Source organism: Felis catus, chromosome B3, assembly GCF_018350175.1.
Source record: "Felis catus isolate Fca126 chromosome B3, F.catus_Fca126_mat1.0, whole genome shotgun sequence".
Classification (NCBI taxonomy): domain Eukaryota; kingdom Metazoa; phylum Chordata; class Mammalia; order Carnivora; family Felidae; genus Felis; species Felis catus.
In genome coordinates, this window is record NC_058373.1 from 125,033,833 (window position 1) to 125,048,265 (window position 14,433).

Sequence of the window (14,433 nt, forward strand, 5' to 3'; positions counted from 1 at the left end):
AATACATACTGTAGAAATTCCATCAACTCTACCAAAATCTATCCATTGAAAAATTTCTGTTGAAGTTGAATCCTAAGATACCTTCCACTGTAAGAGTAGAATTATAGTTTTCTTTTCTTTAGAACACCACTTAAGGGAAAGAAAAGAAAGAAAGAAAGAAAGAAAGAAAGAAAGAAAGAAAGAAAGAAAGAAAGAAAGAAAGAAAGAAAGAAAGAAAGAAAGAAAGAAAGAAAGAAAGAAAGAAAGAGGGATAAGAACAGGAAAAAGGAGGAGAAAGCAATACAAAAAGGGAAGATCATTTTATATGAGGAAAGACATGACAAAATAAAAAAGAAGAATCATCTGAAAAACAGTTTTTAAATATTAGGCGTAACACCATAATTTGAGTCCCACCATATCACCACATGACATAAATACAGGGAAAACGATGGTTACATGATACGTGTTATGGTCCTACTGCATCAAAGGAACACAACACAGGGCGCCTGGGTGGCTCACTATCCGTCTTTGGCTCAGGTCATGATCTTACAGTTCATCGGTTTGAGCCCTCCGTCAGGCTCTGTGCTATCAGCTCAGAGCCTGGAGCCTGTGTCTCCCTCTCTCTCTCCCCCTCCCCTGCTTGTACTCTGTCTCTCTCTGTCTCTCAAAAACAAACAAACGTTTTAAAAAAAAAAAAAAAGGAACACAATACAATACAGCAGTGTACAAAGAGGTGCTTATCTTCAAGGAATTAAGAACATACACGATTAATTCTGTTTTTATTCATCATTTCCCTAGCACTATAAACTGAATAGCAATATTCCATTTTATAGACAGAAAAACTAACTTAAGTATAATTTGTTTAAAAAAGGAATGCAAATAGCATCATGGTTACTTGTTTAAGCTCCAGAGTTAGACTCCCAAGGTTTAAAGTCCTGGTTCTAGCATTTAACTGGATATATGGCGAGGGGCAAGTTACTTAACCTCTCCAAGCCTTGCTTTCTCAGGCCTAAAATTGATTTAATCAGAGTACCTAAAGGAAAGGGTGGCTTTAGGGGTTAAGGGAGAGAATGCACATACGTAGCTACCACAGTACCTGTAATGTAACTAGTCCTCAATAAATATTAGCCATTAATACACTAGCAACAACAAAAATGGCCTGATAACGACAACCCAGGCCTCTTGACTCCAAGGATATTTTTTTAGTCAGAACTGCTGCCTCTCTCATAAGACATTTTCTTTTCCAGAGTGAGATAGAGGCAATTCAATGAAATAATGATACACGTTCTCTCCCACAACTGTGCAATAGATACGGTATCTCATTTTAAAAAATGCAAGATGTTATTTTGTTTCATAAAACTTTCCAGAATAAAAATGTGACTACCATGTAACCATGCATTAAAATCTTATTATAATTATATATTAGGAAACTAACTGAAAGGCACAATGAGAACTCATAATTACTTTCAATTTCTCCATCGAGTCCCTGGAGAAGGTTTTACAAGCTGCATCAATTTCTTTTCCTATGACACCAAGAATGGATTCCTGTTCAGTCTCCAGGCAAAGAAGTTGATCTTTGAGCTGCAATCTGGCCTCTTCCATCCTCCTTAAGTACTCTTCTTCATTGCTTATATGCTTTTCCTAAAACATGGATAAGAAATAAAAACAGAATTAAGTAATGGCAAGAAACGCTTGCAATACCTGTGTAGCCAACTCAAAGGAGTGTGTAAGGAACCGGAACCACATCTGACTCTGTCAGTCTCTTTACTAAAAACATTTTGCCTACTCATCAGCTGAGGTCAAGTTACAGAGAATTCAGAAGAAGGGCATTGAGGAAACTGGGTGAGTGGATACTTGGCAAAGAAAATTAAAGTAATTCTGTAACCAAAAGAAAAAGAAGTTTAAAGAAATCCTTCACATTTTAGTAACATAATGCCATTAACAGATTGGAGAGTAACAGCTGACGCCACAAACGGACTTGGAGCTTTCAGTAAATATTAGCAAAACGCTAGAAAAGTAAAATATAAAATAAGATTGTTAGTATCTTCATTTCAGAAAAAAAAAATGTTACTACCTTATCTCATCAAAACATAGATTTTAAAAAGGCTAAGTTTTCAAATACAGTCATACTTCATAAATGCTTTGAGTCATGTAAATTTGATCAAAGCAAGACAGAGGTACTTCTCAAAAGTAAGCAAAAATATTTAATGAGAAGAGATTTCTAAGCATCATTCAGGAGATTACAAAGACTTGGGGGCCCCCTCTAGGCAAAGCAAGTCCCAATCACTACGGCTTCACAATTTCATTACTAGAAAAATTCAAGTGGTGTTGCACACACCTGAAGGTAGGTCACAAAATCACTAGAATGTAGTGTAAACAGTGGCCCAAAAAGTCATGGTGGCTGGCCAGTTTTGCTTTCACTCATTACACAGCGACCTCATCATCTTTACCTACCCTAGCAAATACAACATAAGCAAGGAGATGATGTGGCCAAAAAATCCAGCCTGAAGTTAAAAGAACAAAGAGATGTGCTCAATGAAAATTCATCACAAGAGGAAAAGATAGCATTTTAGCAGAGTCACCCAACATTTCCTTTCAATCCAAATTACTTTTGCAAAATAAATGAAACCCTCTGCCCACAAGAAGAGAGTCCTCGCACAACCTGTCTTCTGCCCTTCTGTCCAGCATCGCCTCCCTCCTTCCCACTCTGACTGCAACTACTTGCAGCTTCTCCGACATGCCTGTGTACGTCTCCCCACCCCCATCCGATGTGTACGACTCTGCCTGAAGCTGTGCTATTTGAAAATGGGGCCAGTAGCTCAGAGGCGGCATTTATCCTGATGACTACATTCTCCTGGTCTGTAGCTCAGCTTTGTAAACTTAAGGACTGGATTTTCTTTTCTTTTTGGTACTCTGAGTGGAGCCATCTTTCAGCAATAGAAGAACATTAAGCTCACGAGAGACTAATGTACAAACTAGAATGCCACTCAATTAACTACATCAGCTTACAATAAGAACCATAACTGCCATACAGATCAGAATGTTCATGTCAGCATAACCAGTATATGTTCTCCCTGCAGACCAATCTGGATGGGAAGGCAAATTATAATCAGAATGTTGCTTAATTAATAGGAAATTGTAGCGAGGGGAGTTTGTTTTATGAAACAATTCACAAATGGTATCACGTTAATGGCAGCCTGGCGTGTCCATTTACACATCAGAGATGTACAAACCACAAGAACGAGTGTTCCATTCTCCTGGGTGGTGTTTGGATGCAGACTGCTGAAGTACATCTCCCTAACTTTCTCCTTTGTTCACATTGTTTCTGCCCTCCTACCATTCAGTTTCTCTCCCACCTGATTGATACTGCATCTCTTTAGATACACTGATATCTTCACAGTCTTGCTTTCACCTAAGAGGCTTTCTGAAAAATTAACACCCAGGCTCTGAACAATACGTGATGACTTTCAAGCTTACTTACTACAAAGCAACCTTACTGCCAAGTCCCTGTGTGAAGGTATTTGCCTCTGTACTGTTGCTACGTACCGACCACCTACACTTCCTATCCTTCTAAGCTTATCCTCCAAGATCTAGTCTCCTTTCTTTACTGATTGCCCAATGCAGAATGTTCCCAGAGCATATTACACATGTCACAGTTTTTTAAAAATGTATCAAGCTGTAATATAATTGTTTGTGTGCAAGCCTCCCTCAATAAACTGCTAATTTGGGGAGACAACAAAACATGTTTACAATCATCTTTTAAACTCTCCAACTTTGCTGAAGAAATGATTTAATATTTTCTGAAGACTCAGATTCAACACCGGAAAGATCGTTTCATCATGCAGACCTACATGTACTCAGAGGCTACTGAGGTGTGCTAGGAAGTTCTTTTTATGCATTCATAAACCTCCAGACTGCTGCTATATTCTCACTGGTGTGACATTAATAAAGAAAATATTCTATCAGGGGTTACTGAGGCACCTGGAGGACACCTGTTGATATTCTAAACCCAAGCAATTAACAATGATATTCTAACTCTTCCTTCTTTTCTCATTTCCCTCAGATCTGGCTTTCCTCTATCCACTATCACTTTTCTGTGCTCTCTATCACTTGACTCATCAATAAGAAGACAAAACTATTTCTGTATTTTGATATTCCTGAAAATGTTAACATTGTCAGAAAAGGCTCCATAAATTCAATCTCTGTAGCAAAGACTGAAAACTTCATCATCCACTTCATTATTTTTGGTGAGATAGTCCACATGCTACGTCCAACCTCCCTTTGAAGTAAAACTCACAAAACGATGAACTCACATGGACCTTTTAGATCAGTAAGTCAAATTACCTATTATTCTTTCAGGAATCCCTTCTCTGACATTTCTGACAAATGGTCATCGAAGCCCTATGTGACCAGCCCTAGATTCCAAGAATAGGATACTTGACAAAACTGTCACATCTTTCCATTAGTCTAAGTGCTGTACTTAAGAATTAAATAAGGAACCCTGTACCCTTACTAAGTCACATTCCAGGTAAATCCATGTTCTTTTATTTAACTCAATTTCAGGCACTCCACCATATTGGTTCTCCACCCACATGCCCTCTAAGACCTTAAATCTAAAAGTTAAGTAAGCTCTTCTACTCTGTACTCAAGGAATTGTAATTTGATTTATTCACTCATTCAACAAATTTTTATGGAAGGCCTACTGTGGTGAGATGTTCTCCTGAGTACTAGGGACAGAGTGAATCAGATAAGGCTCCTGTCCTCATATAACCAAAAAATAACTCCCTGAAATGTCATCCCTTTTGTTTTGCCCCATTCTTCTGGTTGGAGAATACCTATCTCAATACCAACCGTAATACCCAGTGAATTAGCTTTTTGTCCCAGCTTCAGGTTCAGAAATAGCTCTACGAATCGAACAAGCTTGGCTAATTCTGTGGGACAAGTGGGAAACTGGTTGACATTAATCCAACCATCCTGTCTGATTTGAAGGTATATGAATTAATAAGGGGAGATGATAATATTTAGGCACTATTATGACTATTCCCTGGTTCTCTAATGAATTCAGAAGGAGCGATAACTCTACTATAAGATTAATCAAAAGCTATTATATATCTACAGAACTAAAAGTAACACAAGGGATTTTAGAGACTATTTAGAAATATGGAAGAAAAAGGTGGCTTTGTGGTACAATGGATAGGGCACTGGACTTCTAGAAATATGGAAAATAGTCCAAAGTCAATGTTTCACAGCATGAATGGACACAAATGTCTGGGTTGTGGGATCATAAGGAGCTTATCTGTGGGGGAGTAGGAGGACAGGGTTCAAGAGATAGAAACAGATGAAGCTAACTATTTATAGTAGTCTATATGATCCAAAAAGAAAGATATCCTAGACCATGCCTGATTCTGAGAAAGAACCTTAGAGAAAAAACTCAATCCTTAGTTACACAAGTGAGGAAACCAAAGCTCAGAAAGACCAAATAACCAGACTAAAATCAAAGAGGCCATAGCCCATGACCTGAGTCCCCTGGTTCCCTAAGTGCTCTCTATTAAAATGACAGATAAGGGATGCATGTGTGGCTCAGTTAAGCGACCGACGTGGGCTCAGGTCATGATTTCGCGGTTGATGGGTTTGAGCCCCACGTTGGGCTCTGTGCTGACAGATCAGAACCTGGAGTCTGCTTCGGATTCTGTGTCTCCCTCTCTCTCTCTGCCCCTCCCCCGCTCATGCTCTGTCTCTCCCTGTTTCTCAAAAATAAATAAACATTAAAGAAAAAAATTTTTAAATGCCAGATAAGTTGAGGGGTGCCTGGGTGGCTCAGGCAGTTAAGCATCTGACTCTTGATCTCAGCTCAGGTAATGATCTCAAAGTTTGTGAGTTGAAGCCCTGCATCAGGCTTGTGCTATCAGCAGAGAGCCTGCTTGGGATTCTGTCTTTACTTCTCTCTACCCCTCCCATGCTGTGCTCTCTCAAAATAAACAAACTAAAAAAAAAAAAAAGTTTAAAAAAAAGAAAGAGTACAAAAAATACTTCTGAATGGACATTATTACAAATGAAATACACGACATACATGAAATACACGAGGAGGAGAAAGAGGAGGAGGAGGAGGAGGAGGAGAAGGAGAAGGAGGAGGAGGAGGAGGAGGAGGAGGAGGAGGAGGAGGAGGAGGAGAAGGAGGAGGAGGAGGAGGAGAAGGAGGAGGAGGAGGAGGAGGAGAAGGAGGAGGAGGAGGAGAAGGAGGAGGAGGAGGAGGAGAAGGAGGAGGAGGAGGAGAAGGAGGAGGAGGAGGAGGAGGAGAAGGAGGAGGAGGAGGAGGAGGAGAAGGAGGAGGAGGAGGAGAAGGAGGAGGAGGAGAGGGAGGAGGAGGAGGAGGAGAAGGAGGAGGAGGAGGAGGAGGAGGAGGAGGAGGAGGAGGAGAAGGAGGAGGAGGAGGAGGAGGAGAAGGAGGAGGAGGAGGAGGAGAAGGAGGAGGAGGAGGAGAAGGAGGAGGAGGAGGAGAAGGAGGAGGAGGAGGAGGAGGAGGAGGAGGAGAAGGAGGAGGAGGAGGAGGAGGAGGAGGAGGAGGAGGAGGAGGAGGAGGAGAGAACACCATCAATAGCCTAAACTTTTAGGGGCTATCCATCTATACTGGATATGTACCATGTGCACATAAAATCTGCTCCTGGCAGATTTCAGTCAAAAAGTACACTAATCGCACCCTAGCAAGGTACAGTTCCACTGTCAAAATAGCAAATATTTTATGAAGTTTCCATTTCAGGATAGGAAGGGATTACACCGTTAACATTTGTGTCTAAAGTAAGTTAAAAAAAATACTGCTCACGATCTCATCAAACACACACACACACACACACACACACACACACACACACACACACACACACAATGTTGACTGGCTTGATCAATGGAGCTATAAATTCAAAGGATACGAAATGTTCTCTGATTATATATTTATGTTACCACATGCTCTTCACAACTCAGAACATTCACTTTCCCAAAGGCTGTAAAGATTACAAGTAGACACAATCTTAATGGAAATAGAACTATAGTAAAACTAGACCATGTCCAAAATGTTACATCCTTGGCAAAAATTTTGAGATTCCTTCAATGTCTTAAGAGCTCCAGAAAAGCCATGTTATTTCCAATACGGTTGTTACATGACATGAAAACAGTTCTTCATATACCTTAAAATAAAGATTTTAGCAAATAAAACACACTCCCATGACTAAATAAGTCATTAATTACAAAGTTAAAGCTATTCCTTCACTGAAAACTAAATTGAATAATCAAGAATGACAATATTTCAGCCCCAAGGCCATCTTTAACACATCAGCAGTAGGTGGGGGAGAGATAGGATAAGAGGCAGAGAGAGATCAAATTATATTAAAGGTTGGAATTTAAGCTAACATAATGTAATACAAAGTTATTGGAAGCATGGCATGTTGAAATTATAGATCAGCACATATCACCTAAAAAGTTTTTTTTTTTTTAATGTTTATTTACTTTTGAGAGAGAGAAAGAGAGAGAGCAAGGGCCAGAGAAAAAGGGAGACACACAATCTGAAACAGGCTCCAGGCTCTGAGGTGTCAGCACAGAGCCCGATGCAGGGCTCGAACCCATGAACCGCGAGATCATGACCTGAGCCGAAGTCAGATGCCCAACCGACTGAGCCACCCAGGCGCCCCTGCCTAAAAAGTTTTGAGAAAGAATATTTCTGTAACTCAAGATAACTGTTATGCCTAAGCCTTAAATTCAGGACACTGGCATTACAAGGCAAATTTTGAAACTATCCTGAACAAAAATTGGATCTGTCTGGAAGCCATTTATCTAACTCTCTAAAGAAAGCTCATATTACTTATGCCAACAGAGTTGACTCAGCTGCAAGGAAGTTAAGTTACAATGAAATGGCAACCAAGTCAGAAACTTCAGCACAACTAAAAGAGAAGGATCTACCACAGATATTACAGGGTATCTGAAAAGACTTTAATCTGGAAAACTACCACACTGCAGTTCAAACTGTCTTGCAAAACAGCAAGAAAAAAAAAAAAAAAACATTAAGTATTGGCCACACCATAACTACTTTCTACAAACTTATTTCTGAAAAATACAAGACCTTTATATGATGGTGCATTTCTTAAATTCAAAGTACGGCTATATATTAAATGTTTAGATTGGTATCAAAAAATACGCAAAAAAATAAAACAAAGCAACACTTCCACAATCAACAATTCAGATCAGTTTTTAAAAGTCTCCATGGATCTGGGGCGCCTGGGTGGCGCAGTCGGTTAAGCGTCCGACTTCAGCCAGGTCACGATCTCACGGTCGGTGAGTTCGAGCCCCGCGTCGGGCTCTGGGCTGATGGCTCAGAGCCTGGAGCCTGTTTCCGATTCTGTGTCTCCCTCTCTCTCTGCCCCTCCCCCGTTCATGCTCTGTCTCTCTCTGTCCCAAAAAAATAAACGTTGAAAAAAAAATTAAAAAAAAAAAAAGTCTCCATGGATCTAACCTATGTAAATCTTTTGTCCTCAGTGAACCCAACACTACTCAGGAATAAAGAGGACAAGGGAAGGTCATAAACTGAATTTTTTACTTCCTATAGAAGTGCAGTAACATGAGGAACCTCCCTCCTCACCCACATGGATATTATAACAACAGATAACTGAGCTCTTAGGAATAATAGGAATGTCTACCCCTTCTCTATGCTCCCAAGGCACTTTACACAAGCTTCCCCTAGAGTTCTTACTATTTGAATGTCTTTTATGTCTGTCTCCCCACCAGACTGTGAGTTCCTGTTGGGTAGAGATCTTATTCTTTATTTAAACATCCCAGTACCTAGTAGTGTGTCACACAGCAGTCAATCAATAAATCTTTCTGAAACATATATATTCTCCTACGTTCCATTCATCCTGTGAGCATTTGTGTGTGTGTGTATTCTCTATGCGCTAGGCAGAACAGACCCCAACTATATGATAATGAAAAAAAAAACAGAACCTCTGAACTCAAGTGACTGCTTGTGTTTCTGTAAGTTTATGTTTGCAATAAATTAATTAGTAAATTCATTGAAAGCAATCATCTTGTCAATTACAGGTTATTGTAACCATCAAGGCAAGGTGATGTCACAAAAGTGAGAGCACTGCCTTGTGGTGTGACGCGATCAGATGCAGAATAAGTTTTAAGGGTAGAATCAATAAGGTCTGCTGACAAATTAAGTACGGATCCATGTGTGAGAGAATGAGATGATTCTTTACATGTATTTAAAAAGCAAAAGAACATTGTAATTCCTACTGGAAGATTGGTTTCCTAAAGTAAAACTGCTCCTATTTTGTGGGTTAGATATACTCTCTTCTCCTCTGTAAGCAGATGCTTTACACTATTTCCTTCAAAGGAAGGGAAGAAGTTAGGATTAATAGCATACTAAAAATAAGAACTGAGAGCATTAGTAAAACAGTAGAGCTAACTGAAAAAAAGGAAGGCATAATTAGAACACTGGATATATGATTTGATGCACATTAAAATTTGAGTATGAAAGACTTTCCAATCCATAGCCTAGTCTTAAGCAGGCATAGGAAAGTTATCTATAAAACAAAAACCAAAAAATGGAAATTCAGATTTAAACTTCTAACCCCACTTAAGGAAATTATTCTTGCCTCGGGCTTTTTAAGTATCTTTTTCTAGGGGAATATTGAGCAATACAAAGATCATTGGCAGCATAATCAGAAAGGTGTCAGGATATGTACTGGATACATTCCTAGAAATTAATATTCAAAGTTGGAAACAAAAATACCACTGAAGGGTATTTTATGCATTCATTAAGTTTTAGGACCATTTTGCAATCATTACGTATTTCTCTTAAGTCAAATGCTGGGAAACAGAAATAACGTTAGTTATTTAAAATCAGCCACTTTTGATGCATTTCTATTTCTGAAACAAAATATGGACAAGGAAACAAACAACTAGAGTTTCAAATTATGCATTTGGAACGAACATTGTTTAATTTTCAAAAGAAAAAAATGCATCATTCATCACCAGACAAATGTTTATAAGTTTACAGTGTCTTTAAAAACCATCAGGATTTCTTCTCCTTTTTTGTATTTCTTAAAAGATGCTTAAGCATGCATTTATTCTTATGAAAGAATATGGGGGGAAAGTTTAAAAACAAATTTCTAAATAATATAACTTATGTAAGCAATGAGTACCTCCTGTTTGTTTTTGTTCCTAAAATTAACAGAATATTACTTGTTCAACATTAAATGACAAAACAGATTGAGTCATTTTAAATTGTGATTAAAAAAAAAAGAAAGAAAGAAAGAAACCTCAATGAAAACAAACCTGGACATTCATTTTATTTTTCCTTTTAGGGTCTACCAAAGCAAGCAGGCTAGGCCTGCTTAACTTCCAACAAAGCACTGAAACAGATATAATATAGAACTTTTCCCCTTGGCTTTCCACACCACAACCATGTGTACCATTATTTAGCCTAATTCCTACACTATGGGTATCACTCACAATTTCAAAATTAAATGAAATCAAACTAACAGTACAGGATTTTAAAGGATAGTGTCCAACAAGACTACTTTCCTCTCAAGCCCCTGTAGTTATCAACCACTCAATAAATTAAGGATTGAATGGCAGGCCTCTCAATCAAGTCCAAATCAGGAATGATAAAGATGCAAACTCTGACTTTACTCATTACCTTTATTTAAAGTCGACCTCCTTGATTGCAAATGGTTAGTGGAAAAGTCACTGCCAATGGAACAGAGCTTGAAAATGGCTTCTCCATACCTACGTTCCATTTTGGAAAGTAGAGACCAAATGTACTTCTATACAACTTTTACTTCTTGCCCCATCCTCTGCCACAGCTGCATGTGTAACTGCCCCCCAACCCAGTCAATGCATAGTCATGTCACCTTTGCATTTTAAATTTGCTTCTTAAAATCTGGCATAGTATTTCATACATGGTAAGCAGTCTTATGCTTCAGCCAATTCTCTGTAAAAGTCAAGGACTACTCTGGACTTAATGACTATAAGTGGTTCAATTAAAATCACTTTATAAATGACATATACAAAATTTATCATTTTACCTTTAATTTGACCATCTTACTATTTTTGTTTTTTTTGGTTTTTTTTTTAAGATGACAGCAATCTCAAAGGAAATTACTTGTAACATTGTAGTCAGTGTTTATTTAGAGTATCTGCTTTAAATTTGCCTCCAAATTAATATGTGGTAGCTACAGCTTTATCCTACTTACACTTTTAAAATAGATGAAACACCAAAGAAAAAGTAAGTCTGCTTAAAAATGACCTAAAGTAAGTGAAAGAAGTCACAACTCATTTGCTTCTATTTCTTTTTGTACTGAAAAACACACACACACACACACAAAAAAAAACAAAAAACAAATACACACACACACACACACACACCACTGAAATCGGAGAACTGTGCCTGCTACGATCTGAGTTTTTAGTAAAAGAAAATACAGAAATGTGATTTTGCAAAGTAGTGAATATTTTATAGAATAGGCATCTGACAATCATATGTATTTTTCCACATCATGAAAAGTAGCAGTCCTTAACAGATGGTCAAATTAGAACTGAAACACAAAATTAAACAACATTGATTCATATTTTCTTGCCATGGATATATTTTATGTCACAATATCAGGTTTTAATTTGATTTTTCTAACAAAATCTGATGACTCCTTTTCCAAAATTGGTGTAAAGCTAAAAAAATGAAAGAGTATATGGTAATCTGTTGAATATAATAACCCTAAATTTAAATTCAACACTATGAGTTCAATGAAAAGATACAAATGTGAGTCATTTTACTGGCAGTAAATAAAGGGGAAAAAATACAAGGAATTTTTGCTCATATCCTGATTCCACCACAAGCTGTGCAATGTTGGGCAACTCACTATATTACACTCTTAACCTCAGTCTCCACCATCTGTAAAAATGGGTATCATGATTACATTTGCAAATGAGAATTGTAATTACCATTTTTCAAAGATCCACATTTTGTATAAGAAAACTATCTCCTAAATGTTTTAATCCAATATAATCATAGCTTTAAAATATGTTGCTAGGTGTCGCTTCACAAATAACTTGAATAAAGCATTTTGTGGGAAGGAACAAAAATGCATTTCTATGAATCCTGATCTACTCAACAACTTAGGTTCCTATGAACTGCCTTGGATGTCGCACCATCTGTGTGGCTTTAACGTGCTCCTAATTGTTTCATCAAGGATTCTCATTTCCTGAAAGAATAACAGAGAAAAAAAGTCCTCTAAAGAGAATTCAGTATACTACAGAAATAAGCAAGAATTATATGAGATAACTAAACATCCCAAATAACCTACATAATCAATATAGTAGGTCCTATAAATTCTGAAACAATAGAGAGAATAGGATTGGTAAACCTGATTCCTATTTCCATTTCTACCAATGGACAGCTGAGAACACTTGGGCAAGTCAATTAACTCTTTAGGTCACAACTGCCTCATCTATAAAAGCAGGGGGGAGAATGGGGAGGTTGGTACTGTTCAAGGCTCTTTCATACTTTAGAATTACACTGGTGCCAAATGTTTTGGGAACCACCACCTCTGCACAATATTACAGTGCGATCTTGTAAATCTGAGACAATGTTTATTAAAAAAAATCAAAATCTAGCATACAGATATGGGACAGAAAAACAAACTACTGAAAAATCTTCCAACGTTGCCATGGCTAGCTATAATCACAAGGTATATGTATCCATGTGACAGCATCTCCAGTAACAGAGGAAGTTCTGCACGTGGTTGTGTTTAGGGGTGGATTAAAGGAGAAAGCAAAATGAAGACAGTAAATACCTTTCTCTTCCAGGTTTGAATATCTAGTAGCAAGAAGCATATTTGCATAATTCTGCTTAGAATTAAATCAGTAAAAAATACAAATGAAATATCCAAATATGGAAAGTACTAGATTATTTGGATAGAAATTACTTGATCTATAATTTTAAAATAGAAAAAACAGTAATATAAATCAACAACAAAAGAATGCCACGTTCACCAGATAAAATACTGGGCGTTAAATAAACAATTAAAAAAAACTTTTTTTTTCTTAACATCTATTTATTATTGAGAGACAGAGCATGAGAGGGGCAAAGAGAGGAGGAGGCACAGAATCTGAAGCAGGCTCCAGGCTCTGAGCTGTCAGCACAGAACCCGATGCAGGGCTCAAACTCACAAACTGAGAGATCATGACCTGAGCCGAGGGCAGATGCTCAACCAACTGAGCCACCCAGGCGCCCCAAATAAACTTGATTTTGAAAAATGTTCAATGACATGCAAATTCAGACTATGAAGCTGTGCATGGCAAATGATCCCAAATGGGACCTGAGTATCTGTGTGTATAGAAAAGAACCCTGAAAAGAATTTCACCAAAAACTGAATGTAGGAAAGTTAGGTGGTGAGATTATAGATGAGTTTTTAAACCTTCCCTATAAAGTACCCTGCATTTTCCACAATGAAAATTTGCTTTATAAGTTTTTACATTTTTAATTAAAAAAATTTTTTTAATATTTATTTTTGAGAGAGAGAGAGAGAGAGAGAGAGACAGACAGACAGACAGACAGACAGCACAAGTGGGGGAGGAGCAGGGAGAGAGGGAGACACAGAATCTAAAACAGGCTCCAGGCTCTGAGCTGTCAACACACAGCCTGATGCGGGGCTTGAACTCACGAACTCTGAGATGATGACATGAGCCAAAGTCAGACACTTAACCCACTGAGTCCCTGTTTTCATACTTTTTAAGTGTTCCCTTATAAAGAACAATATATTTTCTAAACCTATAATTTCAGAATTTATAAAAATGAATATCCCCAATTGTTACCCTAATTCCTGAAAATTAATGTCTTCATTATGTCTGCATTGGACATAGGAAAACATCTCAGAATATTATTCACATTTTTATAGCATTTTTTGCATTGCTTATGAATGTATCTGAATAAAATATTTTATATATTTTTTCATAAAACAGTCATTCTTCTAAAACATAAGGTTCAAGATAATACACATAGTATGAACAGAATAATCTACAAAATAATATTCTCCCAATTTTTTTAGACACTAGTTATGTCCCAAACATTATGTAAATATGTTCAAAATTAAAAACAATGTTTAATACTTACACTACAAAATTATTTGAAAAGCTCCACAAAAATGACCATTAATAATCATTAATAAACTCATACTTTAATAATTTTTTTAGGTTGGATCAGATATAGGTCTGTATAGATAAAACATTTAAAACCTTCACTATATAAATTTTGATGTTGACCTGCTGAGCAAAAATGACTTAATTATACATGAACTCTTTTGATGAGTTAGATTTCAGGGAAACTAATAAAAATAGATTTCTGATAAAATAAACAACATTATGAGTTTCCAGGTAAAACCAGAAAAATAAAAAGATTAATATTAATAT

The 14,433-nt window shown here is 37.3% G+C and overlaps 1 protein-coding gene across 16 annotated transcripts in view; it reads right to left on the minus strand.

Moving 5' to 3' along the window:
- Positions 1–14,433, minus strand: part of CEP128 (centrosomal protein 128) — a 401,019-nt gene that overhangs the window by 243,266 nt on the left and 143,320 nt on the right. For all 16 annotated transcript variants that reach the window (XM_045060329.1, XM_045060322.1, XM_019833420.3 and 13 more), the window contains one exon: positions 1,444–1,620. In XM_045060329.1, the coding sequence (XP_044916264.1) occupies positions 1,444–1,620 (177 nt within the window). The remainder of the gene's footprint in view (positions 1–1,443; positions 1,621–14,433) is intronic.